Genomic DNA, 26,061 nt, shown 5'->3' on the forward strand with positions numbered 1-26,061 from the left:
ATTCAATTGTCTGTAAGCATCACTTAATGGGTTTGATATACCTTCTGCAATTACACTTCTGATTGCTTTCAGGATTTTTGATACCTGAAAGAAAGGCGATGTAATCATGCAGCTGTATAAACTACAGTATAACTTTGTTCCTATCTAGAAGAGCCATTCCAGATCTCTCTCTCCCTCCTCCTCTTCCTTCCCCTCCACCTAAGTTTTGTCTCTCAAACTATCAAGGGAATCTAACTATGTTTTCCATAATACATCGATTTATAAGTGCTTTCCCTGAGCATTTTGTTATGAAGCATGCAAATGTAATACCTGAAATCAATTGCATTGAGTCCCAATAGCATACCGGCAAGCATATTTGCTTCTTCACCAAGAACAATTGCTCCATCCTCATAAAATCTCCTTCAATAAAAAAGAAATTAGTTCAGTTAATACCATTTTCTCTCCAATAATAATGTTTTTCATAGTTAAACAGAAAACTGGAGAAATCCAGTTTAAATAAAAACAACTCATGTGAATGCCAGGGGCATTCATGTTTCATTTCAAATAAGGCAAACCAATAGACTGCACAGCACAAAACACCACAATCTTAGAGCACATAAAAATTTAGACAGAAGCAAGAAGAATTTATAATATTAGCCCTAAGAAATAGTAGAAAAGAATGGACAAAATGCAAAGAAAATGATGAAGATATCTTATACTTTACTGCTGAAAGGAAGAATTTGTGTCACGTACATTAAAAAAAATTATTCCATCATATGAAAAAAAAAAGTCCTCTCTCAACAATTTTACTTGCAGGCTCTTTTAAAGTTCAACATTCACTCTTCTTTCTTAGTACTTTATTATTTTTAAAAAAATATTTTCACAAATCAGCTATTTTCCAGGTAGCATACCTTTTCTTAAAATACTGCATGCTAGGAATATGTATGCTGCATCCAGTTATTCTGAGATTTAAAATTTTCATTATTTGAAGGAGTAGTGTTTTCTTAAAACCATTTTTTATTGTAAAACACCTACTGGCCAAGGTTTTAAAATTCCACAGCTTGATCTCAAAATACACTTCACATACCCTGGTATATACAGACTTATGAAGGCTGCTTGAGAAAGTGAGCAATAAGGCAACAATTTTAAAATCTGTATTCCCTCACCACCTCCCCATTCTCTCCCATTCATTCTAATTTTCTCCTCTCAGCTACCACAGAAGCTACTTCCAGACAGAAACGTTCCATGCACGGGGCAGGGGAATAGGACCCACCATTGCCATGCATGGCCTTGTAAAAAAGGCATTTGGCCTGTTCAGCAAAGTAGCACACAACTTTAAATTCTGTGTTAAAGGAATCTTGGCAGCAGCAGAGGCAGAAAGGTCCACCTATACATTCTACCAACGTATGATTGCAAGAAGGTGCCAGGTTACCGAATGCAACCCATCTTTCAGACAAATACCAGCAACACTGCCCTACCAAAAGCTCCATCTATTTTAAGAACTGCATGAAAGCACTGGGATGGCTCAGTGAGAGCTCAAGTTGGCTGCATGGCGAACATCCAGAAAAGGCACATTTTGGGGCACAGCTCCAAAGACTGAATTGTGTTATAATGCACACTGTCAGAAGTCCCACTTTTGCAGTTTCATAACAGACATCCATTTGCTATAAGGAAACGAGTTGTCCAAGACCTTGGATGTTCTCAGCGGAAGCAAGAAATCTGGAAGACTTCCTCTGGGAAGATAGAGATTATAGTCCTGGCACTGAGGCTATGATGTACAGACTCGGCTCTCTACCCTCTGGCTTCAGGAAGGGCACCAGGAGGCTAAACTGGCCACTGGATACTGAGCTAGATGGGCTTTACAGTCTGATTCAGTACAGTTACTCTTATCTGTGAACTAACAGCAATGCTCCCAGCACCAGCTGATTACAAACCATTTCACTGGCATTTGTAAAATCACTGCCAGGTACCAATCTCTACTGTGTTGAGTTTATCTTGTAAAACGGTGCCTAGGAAGTAACCACACAAAAAAGACAGGGCATACTTGTAACAGTGAGATGCTGATGTTAGTCTGACAGTGGCAATGTTTCTTAAACCAGCTACAGTAACCCAGCCAAAACAGCAGTCCCCTTGGAAAACTCACAAATCTTCTTTCAGTCTTATGCAGTTGACATCTCACAACAGAACAGTCTACTTTAACTTAAGAGTCTGTGTTGACCGATTTGTTAGAAGAATAATTGTGTGCCCATGCTTACTCCAACCCCCTTCCAACTGTAATATGCAGATCCAGCACTAATAATGTGCTACTTCATTAAAGGATTAGCCCTAAGATCGGGCACCCAAACACAACAGCGAGGTTTAAAAAGAGCTAGCAGTATGATAGATGAATCACATATTCTACAGACACACATGTAACATATGATATTCATAGTTTATATAAGTAATTATTAAAGATACATATAGCACAATATGGAATTTAAAATGCTAAATAAATGGTGCAAAGCATCACCAAAAAAATCAGACCACTTATTAGGTATCCAAAATACCACACGAGAAAAGAGAGCGTGTCCATTATTGCTAGTGGATTTGAAATCCACACTACCAAGATCTGAAACTGTAACTTTTATTTCCATTAGATGTATTTAAAATATTACTTCAAATGAAACTTTGCACTTACTATGTTTGGAATGCAAGAGAAGTTGTTTCCAAAAGCTATACCACTGAAAGAACATTCAAATATATGAAATATTAACATGTTTAAATAAATGACTTCGAAACTGCTAATAAAATAATACTACTGTTACCCACTTGCAAACAAACTGCACTACCAAACAGGGACAAAGAATGTACTACTTAACTACATTCTTTGTGACCCTCCTCTTCCTCCTCATCTCCCCCTCAAAAACCCAAGTGACTTTTCAGTTTGAGGCAACATGAGTAAATCTTTTCCAGAAATCTTTGGTTTATGAGCTGCTTGCCTACTGTAAATGCAAGCAAGTCTGGGTAAAATAAAGATGCCAGGTCTGGAAACTTCAATAAAATGGGATGTTTACCTAGTTGTGTTTCAAAGTCACCTTAATATTGGCAAAATATATGGACATCTGCAGACAAATAGTATTACAAACAGAAATAATATTCTAAATGAACAGAAGTCCTTACAGAGAAAATTCTTATTGTTTAAATAGTCCATTCAGTATGTCTAAAACTTTTAAAGTCCAACATAAGACACCACAACATGATACAGACTCACTGATGTTTAGATGACTTCATCATAAATCTACAAGACACACTTGTTACAGGATAAAGCACCATATAAAAATCACATTATCTAGAACCAGTCCAAAACAGCCAGAGTATTTTTTATCACAAAGCATATTCTTGTCCATAACAGCTTTTACCATTAGAAGGTACAACAAAAATCTGTTACACATTTTTCATATTACATCAAGAGTCCTAGCTATGCCTGATCACTAATTCTCCTCTTCTATATTTCTCAAAAGTTTCCCAGAATTCTCTTACTTTCTTCTTCAGGAAAAGTTCTTACGAAAATTATTTTTTTACTGAGACTCTAGGGTTTTCTGTCAACCATACCTAATTTTGAATGGAACATTACATCTTCTATCCTTATCATGCTACAATTTCAGAATTAGTTCCTTCTTTAGAGAGGTTTTCTTCTCTTTTGACCTTTCAAGAATTCCGGACTTATTTGCACATTTTTTAAATCACAAAGGGATTTTCAATTTTGCAGTTTTACCCATGCTAAAATCCAATCAATTGATACCAACTCAGATATCTTTTACCAGGTTACAGCTCTTTTACTAGTGACCTCCTTTCCTATACAAATCAAGTAGAACATTCACTTTCAAACCTAAGTCCCTCACTTAAGCAACATTTGCTAAAATATTGCAAAAATAAAAGTCTTAGAGACCTGGTTGTTTTGAAGTCTTTCAGAGCTGTTGAAATATATTCAGACAAATGCTTTTCCATAAGTGCTACTCTGATCCAGGCTCGACCCTGCAAGAAGAAACAGATACCAAATATTTAAGTATTACAGAATGAAACACTTAATTTTACATCTGAAAATGAACACAGTTGATTTACCTGGGTGAAATGAACTGATTAACAAAGTTACCACTAAACAGAAATTGTTGCTAAGATGTACTTCATTACAGTAATAATGAAAATAGAAAATACATTCTTACAAATAAACTTTATTGTGAAATAAAGTTCTCCAAAATTTGAAGGGAAAAAAAAAGAAAATTGTTTTTAATTCTACACATGAGATTTTCAAAAGGCTGGAGTATATAAGTGGTAGCAGATCAGGGCAGAAATCCCTTCATTTTAAAGACAATGGTATTGGAAGCATCCAATTAGTTCCAATGTAAAGCAGCAGTAACCTACCCTCAAGGTGATTTAAGTAAGAACTAATTCTCTGCATTCATTCAAATATTTGTGGGATCAATACAAAAAAATTTCTCAGTGACATATTTTTTTTTAAATGTAATTTGCATAAATTATCTTTTCCCCTCAGTAAGGACATCATTATAGAAGGTGCACATAATTTACAGGAATGAAATAAAATCTAAGAGGCCTAAAACTTGGAGTCCAAAAGCAAAACTTCAAACAGTTCTATAAACAACAGCAGTAGCTTCAAAAATAACCTTTAGGAATGTGTTGCGCTATGTTTACAGGTCTAGTGCACAGGATCATAGTTTACAAGAAAGAGACACTTCAAATGGCTGCCATAGTTATGATTGTCATTTTGAGAACACCAGGAACATTTCTTGTAACCCATATAAACTTACAAATAGTTGTAAAAATAGTAAGACCTCTTTCTGCTTAATATATTTGGTGATAATTGACATCTAGCTGAATATCACTACAGACATTCTACCAAAACCACTTGTAGTAGATTATATTCCTAGTTTTAATTTATATAGACCTAGATCAAACTAAATTTGTAATAAGATAGGCAGATGCTAAATAACAAAAAAAAAAATCACTTTCATAAATACCACCAACATAGCAAAAACTTTAACACAGAGTGCACTAAAATGAAAAGCATGTGTATCTGGATAGCTGCCTTTATGTTGCAGTTATTTAGAACATGAGTGAAACAGTCAAACCCTGATGCTGCTGCTTAGCTAATGACTAAAGCCTTATGCAGGTCCAGTGAAAGCAGGGCTAGCTAGCACTGGCAAACCCTTACTAACAGCTTCCAGGCTGACGCAGACACCCCTTTGGACCACCAGTAAAACTGATGCATACCATCGGTGTTTGTGTCAACATGCCTCCAACCTTTTCAGATACGGACAGCCAAAATACTCCCACATACACCTTTAAAAATTCAACACCACTCTCCACACTTGCTGCACAAATTAGCTTCTTTGTTTACTATTTAGCATGGAGTTTTCCACAGAGTAAAAGAAAATTTAAATTTATTTATAAGAGTATTTCAGAAAATAGCTTTGCATCTTATTATCTACTGAATTTAAATATCCATATCTATTCAAATATTGGAATTCAGAAACACCTTTAAAATACATCTCAAATATAAGAAATACAATCATCAGATTCTAGAACATGAGTCTTTCCAGAAAGTATTTGGAAATAAGTTCTCCAAATTATCTGAATGTTCAGATCTCAACATAAGCAAGAAAAGCTGCATGACTTAAATTATCAGTCTACTACTCCAGTACATTGAGTGCTCGGAGGAGCATGTAATATTCTGGATAGGAAAACCAGTCAATACCTTTTTGCCACAGAATCTCAAGTGTTTCAAAGCTTTCATGCAAATTACAGATATGTTTAAATAAACTCGTTTATTTAAAAACGAGTCTATACAAAAGAGGAAAGGAGCAACAGTAGACATAGCAAATAAGCTGTTCTGCAATACTACAGATCATCAGAATGGCTGCTCAAAGATCTACTAGATTCATAGTGCTGCTTGATCTAAACATCATCTTTTATTGAAGAAAATTGTGGTTGTGTAAATACCTGTAATTTAAATTGTATTAACCACAGTCATGCCCCTGAAAAAAACCTACAAAGTTTTTGTATATAACAAGCTAAATATTCCCACCTCACCAATGACACCAACTGTGAGTAATCCAGAGTACAATAAAAATCTGGAACACTGGGATTTTTAAAATAGCGATGGAACACAGTTTGGATACTTGTTCAAACAACTGATTCCAGTTCATTTTGGAATAAAAAGAAATAAGAACATTAATTTGTGCATCCTTTTATACTACTTATACTTTCATGTCAGAAGGTTCTCAGTTATCAATCTGCTTTACACAGAAATTCAAGCTATTGAAAAGCATTACAATCTTGTAAAAAGAACTTATAATCTCTATCCAACAGTATTTTTCTTAAGGTGTTGGTCTATATTGTCTCACACTATTAAGATTTAATGATAGGTCAGTTTAAAGCTTGTTCTTATTCAGTTCATATGCATATCAACACATTAAATTTTTACTTCCTTAATGTTTCCATCATACCTACAATCAGGAGTTGCGATGTCATTTCTATATAGATCCTTTAAAACAATGGATCTTTACTAGCAAATAAATCTATTAAAGGCTTCCTGCACAATCACACCAACAAACTCAAGAGCTAATCACACCTTTTCCATTAGTGCATAAATTATATACAAAACAAAATGATACTTAGGTTAGGGGAAAAAAATATCAAATTTCTATAATTTTAAAATAGTATTTGTTAGGCATGCCCACATGAACTTAATTTCCCTCAACATACTGCATTTCCAAAAAATTATGTAAGTTCGAAAATGTGAAGGCAATCATTTTATAATACAACATGCTCACGGAATAGAGAATTTGAGATTTATTCTACTGAATAACAAATTTAAAAGTAAATACATTCAGATTTAAAAGTGATTTTTTTAAAGTAAATATTTACTAGGTACATATAAAAATAATTATTTCAAACAATGAAAAATTTTGTGGGGCAAGCTTAGTAATGTGTTTTTCTTCTGGGTACAGAAATGTCAGCTATATTTTATACAGAACAATGTAATAAGAAAGTCAATTTGACCTTTCTCTTCCCTACCTTAGCTCTAGAAGAACCGACATTCTCCATGTTCTCAATACTGCAGATGCAATTGTGAGAGACTTTTCGGCAAGCTACTCGAATGTAGTCCCAGAAACTACGAGGACTTTCATAGCCGAACCAGGTGATCTGACCTTAAATCAAAATACAAGATATGTAAAGATTTATGAACCTCCCTCTCTGCTCATTGGAGATAAACATAATTAAAATACTTCCCTACAGGTTGCCTGCACTGACAGGATTTTATACTAGCAAGTCCATAAATTCCTACTGAAAACTGGCTCACGGGTGTAAAAAAACTTGTATTATGCAGTTCACCCTGGTTTGAAAACAATGCACAAAGAGAAGTTTGGGGCTTTTGTGTACATACAAAATGTATGTACATATGTATTTTGTTGTTTTTTTCCTTGTTAGTACACTATAATAACACTCAAGTTCTTCACGGGACTCTTAAATCACAATAGAGCACACACTTTTGTGACTTTAAAATATGATGCAAGAAGTATTTCTGTTAGTTTTAGGCAGTACCATGTGTTTCACTAATACAGTCAAGTAAAGAGAGTTTTGTTCTTTAAAAGAAAATAATTTTTATATATAAAGACAACTGTTTGCTGTGGTAGTGTTAGCTTTATTTTAGGAGCAGATTGGAACATTTCAAAATGTGTTTTCACTTTTTTTTTTTTGATGGAGAAATTGATGCATGATCAAAAAAAGTTTTACAGTCACAATTTATTTTGAGTACACCCAGAACATTCCTTGGGAAGTTGACCAAAATTAACTGAGCAAATCAGTACCTCTTCTGGAGCTTTAACCAAAAATCCTTCGTATTTTTTTCCAGCTTGGAATGTATTGCAGTTAGAAACAGAAAGGCAAAATTACATACTACTTGCAACTGCTCCACACAAAATACGTTTCATCACAGATGCAACAGTCCAGCCTCATTTTTCAGACTGAACAGCATACAACTGCTAACAGGTACATAAAAAGTAAGATGAACATTGCCCTCTGGTGACTGCTGTTATTACATATGTGCAAAACCTTTTCTCCATATAAAATGAGATCTTATTGTTAAGCGAATTTTATTTTAAGTCAAGTTGTACTTCTGAGGCTTTAATAATTTATCAGAAAGACCCCTAATTCTTTTGCTGCTCGAAAGCTCAGATTTCAAGAAAGAATATATTAGACTGATACTGCAAATCGTATATACTGAAAATAAAATGCCAAAATATGATGACAAGGATATTTTCATCTAGCGTGACTTATCTTAGCTCCAAGCATAGCCAGAGTAGTGTCAAGGATCTGCCCCCTATGATCTTAAGAAATTCAAGTGGTGTTTTTTTTTTTTCCCTAGAGGATGCATGTAACTTGACTTTGTGGCCTACCTGCTTACTTTGCTACATGGATTTATTTATTAGATTCAAAGCTTGATAAAAAACTTATTAAAAAAAAAAAAGCAGGAAGAATTAATATATACTACTCGACATGTCAAAGAAAAAACAAAATCCCAAGTTGCTTCAGTTACTGTAGATCCAGATCTCAACTTTAAGGACTAAAATAAAAGAATTTCCATGAGGTAAGCACTCTTACGAACTCACAGTTTTTGTTGAAATGCCGAGTGTAGCAGACAGCAACAAGAATTCAACAGCATTTTAACAACATGAAAAGCTACAGATATTTTTCATATTCTTTACCATATCAGAAACATTTCTGCCCTGGGAATTATATCCGCAAAATTAAATGCAGCTTAAGTGTGAAGATGACTTCGTGTCACCAATTCCAGTGCCAACTAATAAAGACAAGTATATCATACAAGAACTTTTGCGGCTTTTTCAGACTATCTTAAGGACAGAATATATTCTGCAAAAAAATGCACAGTTTCACTCAGTTTTCTGAAGTCACTAATTCAAAGCAATTCCCTTTACCAATGAACACCTGAAAAACACGTCATTTAAAAACAAAAATACCTTTATAACAGAAATACATACCAGCACACAGCACTTACTTGGCTTACACTAATCAACAAAGCAAGCTGGCCATAATTACAATATACTCTGACATAACAGTGGGCTCTCATCTCACAGCCAGCTCTGCGAGAGGGCATGATGGGTTTCAGACTTCAGTAGGAATTGCCTCCACTTGAACCTCACAGCCAACTCAGGACTTCCTGTGAATCAAGGACTTCCATATTTCACTATTTTCTCCCTACAACTTTAAACTTTGTCCACACTCTAGTAATTAACACCATCTGAAGAAGAACTTCCTTAATCATTCTATACACAGAAAAATGTTGGAAAAGATTGTCTGAGACTAGAGAGGATGTATTTTAAGAGCTACTAAATAAGATATTAAGCTGTATATTCCCTACAATTTTAAAAGCTTTCAGCCTATGAAATCCTACTTGGCCCTCAATGCACTCAATACACACAGCCATGAGAACTCTCAAGAATGAGGAATGAAATAGCTCCCACTACTCAGCGCTTATCAGGCTATGCCTGGAGTACTGCGTCCAGTTCTGGTCCCTGCAGTTCAGGAAGGACAAGGGCAGACTGGAGAGGTTCCAAAGGAGGGCCACGAAGATGTTCAAAGGGCTAGAGAACCTGCCCCATAAAACAAAACTGAAGGCGTTAGGTCTTTTCTCCCTAGGGAATAGAAGGCTCAGAGAGGAACTCATCATAGCATTCCAGTACTTAAAGAGCAGCTACAAAGAGGATGGAGGCTCTCTCTTTACAAGGAGCCACATGGAGAAGACAAAGGGCAATGGGTACAAGTTGCACTGGGAGAGGTTTCATCTCAACATAAGAAAGAATTTTTTTTTTGCAGTAAGAACAATCATTCACTGGAACAACCTCCCCAGGGATGTCGTAGAGTCCCCATCGCTGGAGGTTTTCAAGATGCAATGGGACAGAGTGCTAGATAATCTCATCTAGGCTCCCTTTTCCACAAATGGTTGGTCCAGATGATCTTTTGAGGTACCTTCCAACCTAGGCTGTTCTATGATTCTAAAATCTTATCTAAATTTTAAAGGGTGCTAATAAACTTGAAAGCTAATTTTAGTCTACAACTCTACAACTGTCAAAGTACTTCTTAAGGAAAGAATAAGTTTCCTGGGAGGTCCAAAGGACAAAGAGTATGTGGTCTTTGCCATGAAGTTTACATGTCATCAGAAGACACAGGAACTGACAGCTATTCCAACAGGAATGATGTTAATGTTTTTGTCAGCCAAACAAAATTGTTAGGTAAGCATGGAAGCTGCATGTTTAATATTAAACATTGCTCAAATTAATCCAATTCTTGTCCACAGAACTGCAAAGCAACTAAAAAATTTTCACAATATTGTTTCTATTTCACCACGTTTCTGAATACTGCTACACACCTAATTGTATCAACCCATTTCTGCTCCGGTCTAGATACAACTAGATACAAACATCCGCAACACTAATTGTTGCAGATCTTTTTTCATGCCCAAGAAATTCTTCACAAATAAGACATTAAACAGTTTGATTCCTACTCCACTGCAGTCCAATTTCATACCTACAAAGCTGCACAGTTGCAAAGAAGTAAGGACTAGGATGCTCTAAGGTACAGGCAGGTTTTGTCCAGACTTCCCTGTATTATTTAGTTTGCAGCAAATTTTTCTATCCCACAAAAAATAAGTTTCAATACAACTCGTTGCTAATAAACTGGCATACTATTCCTTTGAGGAATTTCTGTGATACCTACTCTTCTATTTTGGGTCTACAGAATGGGTCATTAAAAATTTACAGTAGTTCATAAACCCAGTCCTCCAAGACAATTATAAATTCATTTAAGATTTTTCTCCATACAAGAGAAAGGAGAATGAGCTAAACCACAAATTACACAGGAGCCTTACTATTTCTTTTTAGACAAAAACAGTAATAGGGTCACTATGTGTGTATAAACATTAAATCTAGTAACAAAAGCTATACTGCTAATAGCATTATTGCACCAAATAAAAGGCTACCATAGCTATATGCTCAGACTTTGTCTTTTTCATGACAGTAGTGCCTTCAGCTCTTATTTCCTTAGCTTACCGTTTTCACCCCCATTATATCTCTGTTACCTTAACTATTTTATCCAGCAGACTTGTTTCTCAGGATGAGCAGCATGACGAGCTGCATCTTACTCACTCACTTACCTGCTTCCTCACCTGTGACCTAGACTACAAACACAAATTGTCTCCTGCAGACATAATTCATACCCTTTCCCTTTGTAACCACTGTTTATGCCTGAATTATTAGAATTCAGGGGATTTTTATTAATAAAAATTATATTAATATTCATTGCTTAAACAGAGGCTCCATGAAATAGCAGGTAGTAGTAAGTGCTTTTGTTTGGCTCCTAAAATTAAATAATAAAAAACATATGGGAAGAGATAAATTGTGCACTGCAAATATAATTCTTTCACTGCTTCAAAAATTAGTTATTTAATAATTCACCTTACTATGAAGAAGTGCAAGAACTGAACATTTACCAGTGACATCACTAGTACAGCTATTTACCATTACTACCACCAGACTATTGATGATGCATGAAACTAGAACATTTTATCGAATGAGGAAAGGAAGAGAATTATTACATTTATCTTTCCATTCAAGCAGCACTGATCACCCTAGAAGCTTACTACTCACATTAAATTTTCTAAAAGAAAAAGGTAAAGCAAGCAAACAAACTCCACAGTCACTAAAAATTAGGAATAACATAGATCAGATAGAGACAAGCAGCTTCCATGGGCAACTGTAGCAGAAGCTTTTGATGTGTTTATAATACCTTCTAAATGTACGTACAGGAAAAACCGCACACAAAGTTGTGAAAGTGTCAAAATAGCACAATACAGCACACTGTGTCATTGTGGTGGCAAATGCAAATAAGTGTATAGATGACAAGTATGGTCACAGTAACCATGACACGCAAAAATTACAGAAGTCACAAGCAAGATGCACTATATACGTTGTCAGTGACAGAACTTAATTTATACATCAAAACTATTTCTAAGCATGCATACTGGCTAGCAGTTTGGATATAAACACATTTTGCTGTAAAAGATATTACAATGAAAACATAGTAAGTCAACAAATACATACACATGACAACAGTTTTCAGAAATACGTTTGAGATGATGGCCATAAAAATCTACAATAGTTATTAATGTTCTTCAGTACTAGCTCAGTTAAAACTGATTTAAAGTGATAGAAAAAGGCAGAAAACCATTCAACACTGTGATATAGCAAAGACAGTATATACATCACTTTGAATTGACTTCAGGTTTTAGATCAGCTAGGATATACCTGTGATCAAATCCCAAGTACTGTTGCTGAACACTTTTTGATGCCCCTACCATTTCTGCACTAACTTTACTTAGCTGCTCTGATAAAAAGGACACTGACAGGAAATATACCTGAAAAATCTGTGGCCAGCAGTGAAAACAAGAAACCACGAAGACAACTACAATATACTGCTTAATCACCACAGTACAGAATAGTTAAGAAAGGAACAAATTCCAAACAACTACTTGAGGAAAAAAATGGCTCCTGAAACTACCCAGCTTGCTTTAAAGATTATCAAACACACATACATTTGTATACAGATTTGTAAAATCCCTTTCAGGACTATAGGTCTTATTTGGTCCAGAGACCTTCCAATGCATTGTCTCTGTATCCACTCAGAATACCACTTACTCTCTGCTGTATTATAAAGCCATGCAAATTCTTATTCCTGAGAAGGATTAAGAGAGTAATTAGTCACTCATCTTTTTTCTGTTACTCCTTCTCTCCTGCCTTTTCAAGATCTTCAATTGTCCTGTCCAGTAGTATCGTATCTTGCCAGCAGGCATGCCACACAGCTTATTTTAATGACAGGAAGAACACGTGCTTTATATCCTCCTCATTACGATATTTGGTCTACTCTGCAGTCACAATAAATCCAGCACTTCTAGGGAGTACCAGGTATACTACACATACAATATTACACAGTACAGGGATACGTATGTCTCCACTTTCTAGAGCAGAAGGCAGTCAACAGCTTGCAACCCCTGAAAAGACAGTTAATACAGTTTACTCAAACTCACTCTCTCTTCCTTAGGGCAATAAAATAGGCTGCGAGCCAGACTGCTTTTTCTAACAACAGTGGTCTATTCCTGACTGCTACTTATTGGCATTGGTGTACGTGTAACTGTAAGGTAGTACAGATGCAGCATTTTGGCCGTGGCATATTATGTTACCTTTTTTGGAATTATTTTGGTACCATATGTGCTAAGTCACATGAACAGATACCTGCATTCAAGCAGCATTCACAGATCTGTTGTGTGAGCTGATATATTTATGCTGATCTCATTTTATTACTAAGCAAACACCCACACCTACACCACTCTTAAGAAAATGAGCAGCTGGGTTAAAGAAGCATATCCATCGGGAAAGTCATTAGTTTTCTGCCTGTTTGACTTCCTGGTCTGGCTCACCACAAGATCCACTGAGGGCTATGGCCAATATCAGGGAAAGGTAAGCACAAAGGGGTGGGGGGCCCAGAAAATTCTGTAGCAAACTGCACCGAGTTTAAGAAATGTCACAGAGATTTTCAACACTCAACTGGAAAACGCCTTGAGCAATCTGAGACAACCCTGCTTTGAGTAAGAGGTTGGACTGGATGACTTTCTAAAGTACTTTCCAAACTAAATTCTTTAGTGTTTGTGAAAAGAGAAAACAAACCAACACAACCACCCAAACAACTATGAATGTTGTTTCATGACCCTTTTGCTATTTGAAGCTGGCAGTATCAGATCAGTTACTTATCAAAGATCAATTTAAAAATGGTGCTTATATTGCTATAACTGGCATTTTTAGCAGAACAGCCAGGAGGATGAGGATTGGAAAGCTATTATTTCAGAATTCCTAATTGCAGTGGTTTCAGGAAAAGCATAAAACTCTAATCCCTGTAGTTGGACATTTTTTCCCCTTAAAAAGGCTATCCTTCTTCCTCCCATTTTGTTTTGTCTGGATCCTATCCAAACACAAAACCAACAAGCAACAACAGTCAAGACTATGCTTTGCTCCTTAAAAGCATATTATATTTAGTGTCAGAAAAGACAATTGCCAGTAAAAGTATTCTAATAAAAGTAAATTTAGTACTTTGCAATGCAAATTAATGATTTTGTTTTTTCATTCTTCCTTCCTCACTCAGTACTTCCGAAGGAAGCTAAAGATTAGGAATTGTTATTTGCCATGGCCTTAAGAAAGTAAAGGTCTGTATACTCAAACTCTCAAATCTGGATCATCCCTTTAACTACACTGCCATAGGATTATCCTGACAGCTTTGATACAATGAAGCCATTTATCTTACCACAGACAAACAGACCATGTATGTTCTGCCTGCTTTAAAACATTGTATACAAGCCACTGCAATTACCAGTCTGCTTTTAGTGTGCTCCTACTGACACAAAAGTATGCATTCAGAATATGTTAGTCATTTCCATCAATAACATGCAATTTCTTTCAAGCCCTGTGTTGTATAATATATACCCTCTTAAAATTTGAATTGTCATGGTACATTTGTTATCTCAATTTCCCTTTCAAGTTTTTAAAGAATAAAATAATTACTCGCAGTGATCTAGCTTATTACCAAAATATTCCCCCGTTTGAAATACAATGCACAAGTTGCTGCCTTTTCCCATATTTTTATTTAACTCTGCAAACTTAGAAAATCATACTGGTAATTACAAGGGGAAGACTGAAACAACAATTTAGCTTTTGCATTTTCGCTATTTCTTATTTGAAATAATTTTTTACTTGCAAATTCCATTTGCCTGTAACCCATTTGTCAGCCTGTCAAGGCTTCTTTTCTGTACTGCATGTCCTGAATAACAGACTGAAGCAAAAGAATGCTGGGTGTGTGTGTGGGGGGATTCATAATGATTTTTGCTGAAACATCACTGAAGCTGGGGGAGAAGGAGAAAACAGAGCAATTTCTCTGCAGTGTCAAGTTGCTAAGTACCCATAATCACTCCAATAATCTTTGTCACAATGTGACAAACACTGTGTTCCTACCCCACTGTGCGATTTCTTTTTTTTCCTTCTCTGACAGAATGACAGCAGGTAGTAATTGTGCTACTCAAATGTCAGCCTACACACAATATTGTTCACAAAGCTTAGTTATGAATATTAAAAAGCAGAAGTATGAAAAGGAGTAGATTGTCATATTACACATCTCTATTTAGATGATTATGATGTCCTTCATAATCCTCAAATAATTTCAGAAACTGTACACAGAACTGAGAAATGAGGAGAAGCTTCCAAAGTCCTTTTCTAGCGACTGTTACTGCTAAGGCACACTCTGTTCTTTTAGCAAAGCAGCTTCCTCTAGAACAATCGGAAAACGCAAACAGACATTTTCTTGAATTAGAACAACATCTGACTCTGATACAAGAGGAGAATCAACAACTGACCTTTCTCAAAAGCAATTTAATCCAGATCCATTACATTCCAGTAGCAAAAACCAGCTTCACTAGGAGGGTGGGGGGACAGGAATGAAAGGACCTAAACACACTATCTGGAAAAGAGGCAACAAAAGCAGGGAAGGGAAAAAGAAAAGGGAGCAGCACCACATATATGCTCTCTATAGCTTCTGTTAAAGCAGAAAACACTACAATTGTCTTTCAGCCTCAGACTCTTAGGACACAGCCTTATCATAAAGCAGACAGAGCTCAGCACCATGGCAACATCCACTTGCTTAATTACCAGCCAAGACGACTTCCAACAAGAACACTGGAAATATTCCTTGACTTTTGCACAGTAATGCAAACAATCAGGAAGGCAGCAGCAAAGGGACAGACACAAAGAAAGCCAACGTTTTCATTCAGCATCAAGGAGTTTCTACAGATGTACACTCGTTTCATATAAACAAATTCTCATGGCAAAAACATCACCAGTAAGGAAGTTAATTAACATACCCTTTAGTCGATGACTTAGAATCTGTTCCAGAATGGCTGCAAAATTATTAAATTCAGGGGAAGTATCATCTATAGTCTCAAAACAGGAACGGTCGATTAGAGTCTTGACTGAAAACCTAGAGCAAAAGTACAGGACAATCATAAATTATATGGATAGCTATTGGTCCTCTATAGAAGGACAGGGGTTTGTATAAACCAAACAAGCAGAGAACCAGAAAACCACCTTGATGATTTCAAGTTCAGTCAGAGCAACACAAACACATACCACATTGAGAAATAACCTGGAAATACAATCATCGTTGCTGGTCTTAGGCATAAAGCCTTAAAAACAAAAAAAGAAAACAAAAAAAGAAAACAAAATTCCCCACACTTCCTGTGTAGAAGTGAGCTAATTATTTTCCAATTATTTTCCTCTTCTGTAAATTATTTTAATGAAGCTGTAGAAAAACAAGCACTCAAAAGCATCCAACATAATTTTCTTTGTAATCCTAAACATCATGATTTTTGCTTGACATTTCACTTAATGCTCCTTTTATTCCCAAAATCCATGCCCAAGATTCAGAAGTATAAACTTTATCCTATTACAAGAACACTGTAATTTCATCCTAATGCAAGAATAATCCAAACATATTATAAAACAATGAATTTTTATGCACTGTTAACTCTGTGCATTAACTTGGACAGGCTGATTTCCCTGTGAATGAGGGTAATCCCTATTCAGCATCATATTACTTCATTATTATGCCAGAAAAGCTATCAATTTAAATGATCTAACATTTGAAACTGGAAAGGTTGAATCAAGCCACTGTAAAAAGCAGACAAGAGGTAACTAGTCAATTAGCCAATGTTAGCTGTGTTTAGTTACACCTGCACTTTTCGTTCTTATTCAGAAGAAGGTAGTTTAAACCTCAAGAAACATGACAAAAATTGATTTTTCTCTTGCCTTCTCCATTTTAATTATAACCCATTTTTATTTTCCTTTCTGCTCCTTGTTCTTCAGTTTTCAGTTTCAAGGCAAGTTTCATGTGTCCTCAACTTTGACAGTAACATTTATTTTGAGGCATTTATTGTGGTTTTTGCAACAATCCTTATTTGTATTAATGGAGCCATACTAGAGCCTGAGGCAATAGTTTTCACAACACCCAAACTTCAACAGTACCAGCTTAGGAAGTTCTCACCCTGCCTACTCGTCCCAGACCCTACACCTGAGCACGCTGCTCCCTCAGTTGCGCCAGTTCTACTTTTTATGGGGTTCACTACAAACCGATCTAGATTTTTAGTAATTGAGAGAAGGAGGGGTGGAGTGACTCTTAAATATGGATACATTCATAATAAATATGCTTCACAGCATCTCAACACAAACAGTTCTATGGCACAGCTGCAGAAGCAGCATACTGTATAGGCATGGGCAGGAATGAGACTCCTTAAACCAGCAGTACTATTTTCAAATGCTCTGTACTGTAAAAGTAACTTAACTGCATCCTTAGTGGAGTCAGCACAGCCTCCTGATCATCATTTACTAAATGAAACTAATTATGCTCAAACTGAACTGACATATATTTCAAGAGTTTCAACTCAATTATGTTATATCAAGTAAACTTCTGAATAAAGACTCCCCATCCTACCTTTCCTGCAGGCTTCTATTGTTGTAGTGTTTTTGGCAGGACAGGAATTAGGAGTTAGAAGGGTGGGGGAGGAAGCTGCTTCTGCAGTGCCAAGTTATGACTCAGTTTTGAACTCCTCCACATTTTTAACCAATTTTGAGTAAGTGAGAGACATGCATGCCCACCAATAAATTTCTACCTAGTCAGTATCATTGCTATTGACTACTCTAATGGTAGTAATGATTGTTTCCTCAAAGCTATACGAGAGCTGTGAAATTATCTATAAAAAAATCGTCTTAATTTTGAAAAAAAATGCATATAGCAATGCCATGACCAAGTCAGTATTAACTGTAACAAGAAGACTCCTCCCACACCGTGCAGATCTGAAAAAGAGAAGGTGCAGCATATCACTCACTCACAGGTACCTACACAAGACAGAGCGAGTTAGCAGTGTAATGTACTAGACTATATATAGGAATATCATCTTAAAACTCAAAGACACAATCATGGCACAATCATCCATAAACTGCAAAACAAAGTAGTGTATCATATGTAGCCATGACTATTTTTCCTCATATTTTATTATGAGGAAATATTCCTGTTTTTCCTCCTATTTTTCAGTGTCCTACTTAAAAAGTTCACTCATTAATGTTGTATGGGATACATATTCAGAAATGGAGATATATTCAAGAAAAAACACTTAAGAGCAATTCACATACACTTCTAAAAATCACAGATAAGTAATTTTTTTTTTCATTTTAAAGCATTCTGCAATTCAATTGAAGAAAAAAATTATATCTAGTTTTTAAATATGTAGAGTCTGATTAGAAAAGACAGTCTAACAGCTCATCATCATTAATGGTGATTTTTTTAAGTGCTCATATTACTACCACCATGCGCTCCATAGAAATATTAATTCCTGTCTCTCTACTCTACACTTTCACCAAAAACCTAAACAACCCTCATAGCTATGTCAAATTTGGCTGAAATTGGCTTTTAGGAGAACTAACAAGGGGTGCGAGTATGTACACCTTATTTCCGTAGACCAGGAAGATAACAGTGCTACCAGGCAAAATTTGATTGTCTGGAAATATTTTTGGGATATTTAAAACAATTCTTGGGCAAATACTCCTGTGTTGTTGGGGTTTTTTAAAATTTTTTCTCCAGAACCACAGAGAGGCAAGCACATATCTAAGTGTAAGTTAAAAGTCACAAACACATTTTGCATGATATTCATACTTCACCGTGCTTACCACGCAGACTGGAAAAAGGATTTAAGGCGTGTAGAAGTGATGCCTTTGAAAAAAGGTTACACTGTAAGCACTGGGTAAGCAATTTTACTCAGTCATGAAAGATGCCTCATATATTGGTTCCAGTGTACAGCCCCCCAGCAAAGAAAGCCCATGCTCTTGCACAGTTATGTGGAAGTACTTGGGGACTGAAAGTCAAGAAAGAAAAGGTCAGGTCTAAAGTACACGAGAGCTATGAAGAAAAAAAATGTCCAAGTAGGTAGAGTTAGAGCAGAGTTCTTGTTTCCCTTTGTGGCTCCCAACTTCATCTTCTCTCCACTGGGCCACTACAGCAGCACTACACTCTAGAGCAAAACAACAGACTACCTACACTTCAGAGGTTAACAGAGGTTAAGTTTTGGTGGGCTGTAGGAGCAGAGGAGTAATATAGCTCCAATACTTGTTGCTTCAAGACTCTTTAAAAAATGTCTTTTATCCAATCATTCCCCATTGTGCCACTGCAACAATAGGGTGGTTGTGTTGTGGGTTTTTTTTTCATACAGTAACTGCCATTGGAAATATTCCCATATCAGTGTTTCTAAACAACCTGCATGAACTCTGATGTTTTCAGATTCTTACACATTGTTCTCTGTCACGAATCCAGTCTTGCTTGAGCCAAAAAAAGATGTAGAAACAGTAGCATTCTCCAACCTTAAAAAGACCTTCTGAATTACATAACAGGAAAACATTCTTGAAGAAGAAAGCTTTATAGCAATCTTTTGGGGGCAGGTTCCTCCACTGTTTTGCAAGATGCACAAGAAGGTCTCCCAAATTTCTTTAGTAACTCCAAACCAAACCCAATCCTTTTGTGGATATGTCCCAGGTCTATAGGCTTATTTCCAAAACAGCAACAAGCCTCTAATCAAAAAGCAAACAGGCAGAAAATTTGACTGCTATATGAATTTCTCACTTTTCATTGTCAGATTCTGCTTCTCTCAGTTTTCAAATGAATGGAAGGATTCTGTCAAATTTATTTAGCTTGCAATTTGGGAAGTATCATTAAAATGCCACTTTAAAGAACGTAAACTATTAATATAGAATAATCCTCAAGATTATAAACTAATATCCCTTATGCTGGAGTACATGGCTTGGATATGAAACCAGACAGTTCAGCTAAGGGTCACTGCAACAGCTCTTATGCATACTAGCAAAATCTCTATTTTAAAAATACATTTCCTGACAGTTGTTCAATTCTGCGTTAACATTCTGTGTTTAAGCTATGACCCTCACTTCCAAAGCCTGCCTCTATTTTTTTGGTGGTTCTGTATCTATACAGATCTTCGATCTATGAATCTTAAGGAAGACTAGATTAAAACAAAACCAAACCAAACAAAGAACAACCCCAAAATCCCAGCACCACTTATTGGAAAATGGAAGCCATCAAACTTGAGGGCAAAAAGGTAGGGAGAGAGACAGAGCTTAGAACTTGTATTACTTATTCAAACAAAAAAATGCTAAAAATTATTGCAATTTAAATCACTGTTGTGCAGTTGCACAAATATAACCATCTATTTTCACATGCAATTTGTTTATGGAACTTAAGTAACTATGTTACTTCCCATGGCTACCTTGCCACTCAACATTTTAGTGGAAACGTACTGTTCCTTCCAAAGCTGTAAATGTGAGAAACTATCCACATCTGCCTGAGGAGTTAGATATCATCACTGTAAGAAAAGACTAAACACCAAAACCCTGGTTTAACTATTACATAGAAATATGCTAAATTGAGGCTTTGACAAAAGTAGTTCATTAAATTATCAGGGACTGGTAACAGATGGTAATTCAGAAGAATATCTTCCTTGTGATCTCTCACCTTCACTGGGTAGCAAGCCATATCAACCAAATTTAGTTGAATCAATTCACTGGAGCTATTTTTACTAGAAGTATTTCACATTCTCATAGGATTTTGACTGGAAAGGACTATTATCTTACCAGTTTTGATACTAATTTGGCTATTCCTAACAAATAACACTTTTCAATATTAGAAAATGTGTAATAACTGTGGTAAAGCACAGAAATATTTTAAACATTTACTCTTACACTGGCAGAAGAATAAAAATATAAATAAACTCATACACATAATAATAACACAAATCCTTTTTCCTCACCATCCTTTCCAAGTTTTAAGGTGTATTCACAAACTAGCAACTTCAGGTTTTGTGAAGATACAGCAAAATTAAACTGTTTTACTGAAAATAATTAAAATACGCCAATTTCAAGTAGTTTCTGTAGTGGTTCTTTGTTTCACATGTTTGAATTCCCTCTGATTTCTAAGCGTCTTTAAATATGGTACAACATCATTTCAACTGCAGGACAAGGACATGAAATAAACTGAAAAATAAAACGTAACACCACGGAGTACAGAAGAGTTCCTTTCAAATGAGGAGGCAGAAAAGAATAGTAAGCTCTGTAGAATACAATATACTCCTTTAAAAAGAACTGTTTATATCCTGTACAATTATTTTATTACTTGATAAAACTGGTGTTTTCCCAAGCCTACAGATTGGCAATATCTGTATCTCTGTAGCAACAGTGAAACTGAGAATTTCTGTTTCTTCTATTTGATCTGCTTCAGCAAGTTTGATAAAAATCTTCTTTTTCTATGTTTTTGTTGTATATCTTTTTCACAGGAAATAGTAGAGGTAAGAATAAAAGCCTGGGAAAAGACAGAATAGTATCGATGCTACTCTGAAACCCAGATACTAGGACTTGAAGGAATATTGAAACAAATTCCTTTCAGTAGCCAGATGATACAGTTATACTTTGTAAAACTCATTAACGATGTACAATAAAAGCAGAAAAAAGGAAGAATAGGGGATCCTAAACTGTTTTTAAAAATACTGCTGCAGCATTAAGCGGTGAGGGTACAAAATTATCCTTGTTGTCCTGGTATATTATTAACATTTGTGAGAATTAAAATTATATCATAGCTCATATGAGCCTGTTGAAGACCTTCTCCAGGTAATATTCAAATTAGTTTGGTAAGTGAAAAATTCAGCAATTGAAACAGACAAACTAACGGAGTCATTGCTACCAGCCTACTCCTGTACTGAAAAGTTTGCCATGATGTAATGGGTCAGTACTGCACACTTGGAAATGCTGCATGAATTCAGCAACGACAGCAGTGGAAACGCTTACACGGAGAGCCATAGGAGGCATTATTAAACTTGTATAAGCTCAGCACTAAGATACTAAAAAAAAATTTGAATACACTAGATCTAGCCTATACTGCAGGTCTCCTGATCTAGATTTTGGAGATAAAAATATCCCCTGCACGCAGCCTCCTCGGGACTGCTCTTGCGGCACCAGCGCCTTACCAGAACGCACGGTGAGCCACTTCCACAGCAGCCTGGAAGAACAATTTTAGGTTTCACTGCACGTCCATCTATATTAAGCCTAAATTTTAAAAGCGGCCGTACCGCGTTAATTTAAGAGAAATGGACACTACCCCAATTCTGTTTTCACGAAGATGAAAAGCCCCGTTGAACGCTGCCGAGAGTTCAGCCCGCCCTGCCTCGCCCGGCACACGCCTTTCGCCCAGGAGCACAGCCCAGGTGCCGAAACCAAACCTCTCCCCGCCGCCAAAAGACCGCTTCACGCCCCGACGCGCCGCGGGCGCTGCCCGCTGCCTCCCTGCCCCCCGGCCGCCGCCTGAAAGCCCCTCACGCAAAGGCTCCCGAAGGAGCTGAGTCAGGATGGAGGCTGCCCTACGTGCCCCCGGAGGTCGGCGCTCCCCGGCCTCCCCCTGACAGGGCGGCCGCCGGCTGCGGCGGGGCTGCCGCCCGCGCTCCCGCCCCCGAGCGGCCGCCGCGAACAGGGGCCGCCGGTCACCTGCGCGGGGCGGGGGGGCGGAACGGTCCCCTCAGGCGGGGCTGCCGGCGGCCAGAGCGGCGGGAGGGCGAGCGGAACGGTCCCCTCAGGCGGGGCAGGGCCCGGGGGCTCACCTGCAGACCGTGATCAAGTTCCGCCGTTCCACCGCGGCGTTGCGAGACGGGACGCTCTTCCTGCGGGCGGAGACGTTGAGCCCCCCTAAGCCGAGGGACGCCATCTCCGCTGGGGGCAGGTGGAGCCGCCGGGGCTGGCGCGGAGCCTTTGTTCCCGGCCTCCCGGTCTCGGGGATGCTGCGCCCGCCGCACGCGGAGGAGGAGGCCCCCGTGTTTTCCCCGCTCCTCCTCCCGCCGCCCGGTCCCCGCGGGAGGAGCGCCCCGAGGCAGGCGCCGGGTCGGGCGAGGAGGCGGCGGGGTCCCCGCGGCGGGGGCGGCTCGGGCCCCCCCGCTGCCGGCAGGCGGGCGGCCACGGCGCCTCGGAATCACAGCGCCGCAGAGCGCCGGCGCCGCCAGCCAATCAGCGCGCGGGAGGGGCGCGGCGCCGCGCGGCGCTGCCGGCGGCCGGCGCTTCGAAGGGGCGCGCGCCGCCGGTGGAAGCGGTGGGGAGGCGGGTGAGCGCCGGCACCTGAGGCGGCGGCGGGAGGGCGGCGGGGCCGCCGGGTCGCCTGTCCGCCTGCCCCGCTGAGGAAGGCGGAGCGCTCCGCCAGGAGCGGAGGAGGGCGTCTGTGAGAGACTTCCTGCGCTCCCGTTCTGCCAAACGTTCCTTCCCCCTCATTCGCTTTCGTGTCCCCTCACTTGCTATCTGCCTGTGGGGTTCAGGATCCCCGAGTGAGTCCTGTAGCCCTCTAAGCGTCTGTGAAATTGTGGGCTGCTTTTAATTGTTATCAATTCTCTCTCTTCTTAGCGAGCTGCTGTCTAGGATGTGGGAACTTCTCTGGTTGTAGGCTGTGGTGGTGTTAGGCTTAGAGTTAAAACTACTCTGAACCATTAGACACTGCTGTATGTGCGTACGTAACCTTTCGAGGCCATGCTCGTGGGAATGTGTGAATGAAATGGTAATCCACTCTGCAACCAAAGTGCAGGCATTTGTCCTTGCTCTACGTGAAGGTGTGACTTCTGAGCATGCTTAGAAGAGCTCTGGATGTAGGGCTTTGCCTTGGTGACAGGCTGTACGAGAGACAATGAAATGAAGTTTGAGTCGCTAGAAGGTGGGATGATTCAACACTTCTGATGAAAACCTAGCAGTAAATTAATTGTGTTTTGTGGGATGTGAAGGAGTGTATTTGGCTGGATGGTTGGGGAGATGTGAAGCTGTATGGATTAATTTGTTTTCCTTCCTTTCTGGGAGGAAGTTCCCTTTCTGCTTAAGAAAGTAACTTTATTTGTGTGCAACAAGGATGAATGATGACATAAATTGTGGCACAACTCTATTCTATCGAGTTATGCATATGATGTTCCTAAATGTGTCTGTTAAAATCTAAGCTATCCATTCCTGTTCATTAAATATAAAAACTTCTGCTTATTGACATGCAAATCCACACTGGACTATGGTTTCCTCAGCAAATATCATGTGTAGATATGAAGCTATTTCTTAGAGATGCTGTCAAACAGGGAACTGTGTCCAGTTATTGACTGCCAATTACATTACCAGAAGAGGAATTGTGTTGACGTAGGAACTTTAAAAAGTAGATTTCCATGTAGATGACCATGTTTTCATATGTAGTAACATACGAATGTCTCTCTTTTTTTATCAGAAGACCTTTTATAAATTCTTTCAGGTGTTGTTACCACTTACCAAAACTTCCAAGATCACCATCTATTACTTGATATGCTGTATTCTCAGCCCACTCGGCATGTAGCTGAATAAGTTTGAACTAATCTTTATCTTCATTGAACTTTATATCAAATGGTAAGTAAACTGTTCTGCCTTCCCTAAGGTAAAGCTTCATCTTTCTTAGGTGGATGTTTTCCCAAACACATTATAATTCAAATTCACTATGAGGTAGTTCTTCATTCTGTTTCCTGCCTCTCTTCTTCCCCTCTCCAGAAACAGCATAAAAGAAGCGGGGGCACGAGTAAACCCCTTTACTTGGGGTAAGGAGGGTATACTTTCTCTTTCTACTCTGAAAACAAGAGTAACAAATTTTTTTGGATGAAATGGCTCTACTAGAACAAGCTTGAAAGAAGCTATTGTTCTTTACTCATTATTTCAGACAGTCAATCAAAGGAAAACGTTGCATGCGTTACTTGTTGACTGTCAGAAATAAAGAGCCTGCCTTCAGGTTTCTTACTGCTTCTTAGAGTCTTTGTTGAGGCCCATTGTCTCTGTAGCTTCTATGAAGGGATTCGTGCAGCTTGAGTAATCTTTCAATTAAGTTCAAGCTGAGGCTGAAGTAGATTTAATCTCTGCAGATGAGCGATTTTAGCTGTAAGGTTTGTTGTTCTTGAACTTATGATAAACATACTGGATAATTACGATACTTTACAAAAAACAAACAAACAAAAATAAACAAAACAAACAAGCAACAGGAGAACTTTTGTACATATACCTAAAAGCAAAAGTATCTTCTCTGTTATCCTCCTCTGCCTTGTTTCCAGAAACTGCAACTTTTTATTTGTATACTTGAAAGATGATTAAGAAAAAATTGGGCTTATCTGTTGGACTAAGCTTTACGTTCAATATTGATAGGTTTTAGTCCTCAAGTAAGTGACTTTTCTCAAAGATCATTGCTTCCTTTCAAATATAATTTGTCTTCTACTACTGTCTTATCAACGCAGGAACTGTAAAAAGGTTCCAGAAGACTTCAAAAGAATTAAAAAAAAAAAAAAAAATCATCAGCTGCCTTAGATTTAAGAAAGCTCAATAAATTTATCAGGAAATTTACTGTGGTAACTCTTGCATTGTTAATGCCTCTCTGTAAGAAGATGGGCTAAGGGAATACCTTATTGTCTTCAACTACCTAATGAGAGGATAGAGGGAACAGTCAGGCTCTTCTGAGGAGTGCATAGCAAATGGACAAGGGGCAATTGTCATAAGCTGCAACAAGGGATAGGTATTAGGAAAAGTTCTCGACAGCAGAGATGTTCAAACAGTGGAACAGATTGCTCAGAGCAGCTGTAGAATGTTTGTCCCAGAGGTACAAAAAACTTAACTGGATGAAGAATCAGAATGCCCTGATCTAACTTCAAAGTTGGCCCTGCTTTAAGCAGGTAGAAAAATCACTTCTGTCAGTCATTTCCAGCCTAAACTGTTTTGATTCACATCTGACAGTTGTATCATAGAATTATTCCTATAATTAATTTCATAAGAAAAAGTACTTTCAGCTCTA

At 38.0% G+C, this 26,061-nt stretch overlaps 1 protein-coding gene across 1 annotated transcript in view; it reads right to left on the minus strand.

Moving 5' to 3' along the window:
* RUNDC3B (RUN domain containing 3B) overlaps window positions 1-23,194 on the minus strand; it is a 54,286-nt gene extending 31,092 nt beyond the window's left edge. Inside the window, exons 1-5 of the mRNA XM_087775644.1 lie at window positions 22,850-23,194; window positions 16,013-16,128; window positions 7,054-7,187; window positions 3,908-3,993; window positions 310-399 (exon numbers count right to left, since the gene is read on the minus strand). Of these exons, the coding sequence (XP_087631770.1) occupies window positions 310-399; window positions 3,908-3,993; window positions 7,054-7,187; window positions 16,013-16,128; window positions 22,850-22,953 (530 nt within the window). The 5' untranslated portion in view covers window positions 22,954-23,194. The remainder of the gene's footprint in view (window positions 1-309; window positions 400-3,907; window positions 3,994-7,053; window positions 7,188-16,012; window positions 16,129-22,849) is intronic.
* Between the last annotated feature and the right edge of the window lie 2,867 nt (window positions 23,195-26,061).

This window comes from Nipponia nippon, unplaced genomic scaffold, assembly GCF_047370975.1.
Source record: "Nipponia nippon isolate SJK-2023a ecotype South Korea unplaced genomic scaffold, ASM4737097v1 scaffold_1, whole genome shotgun sequence".
NCBI lineage: Eukaryota > Metazoa > Chordata > Aves > Pelecaniformes > Threskiornithidae > Nipponia > Nipponia nippon.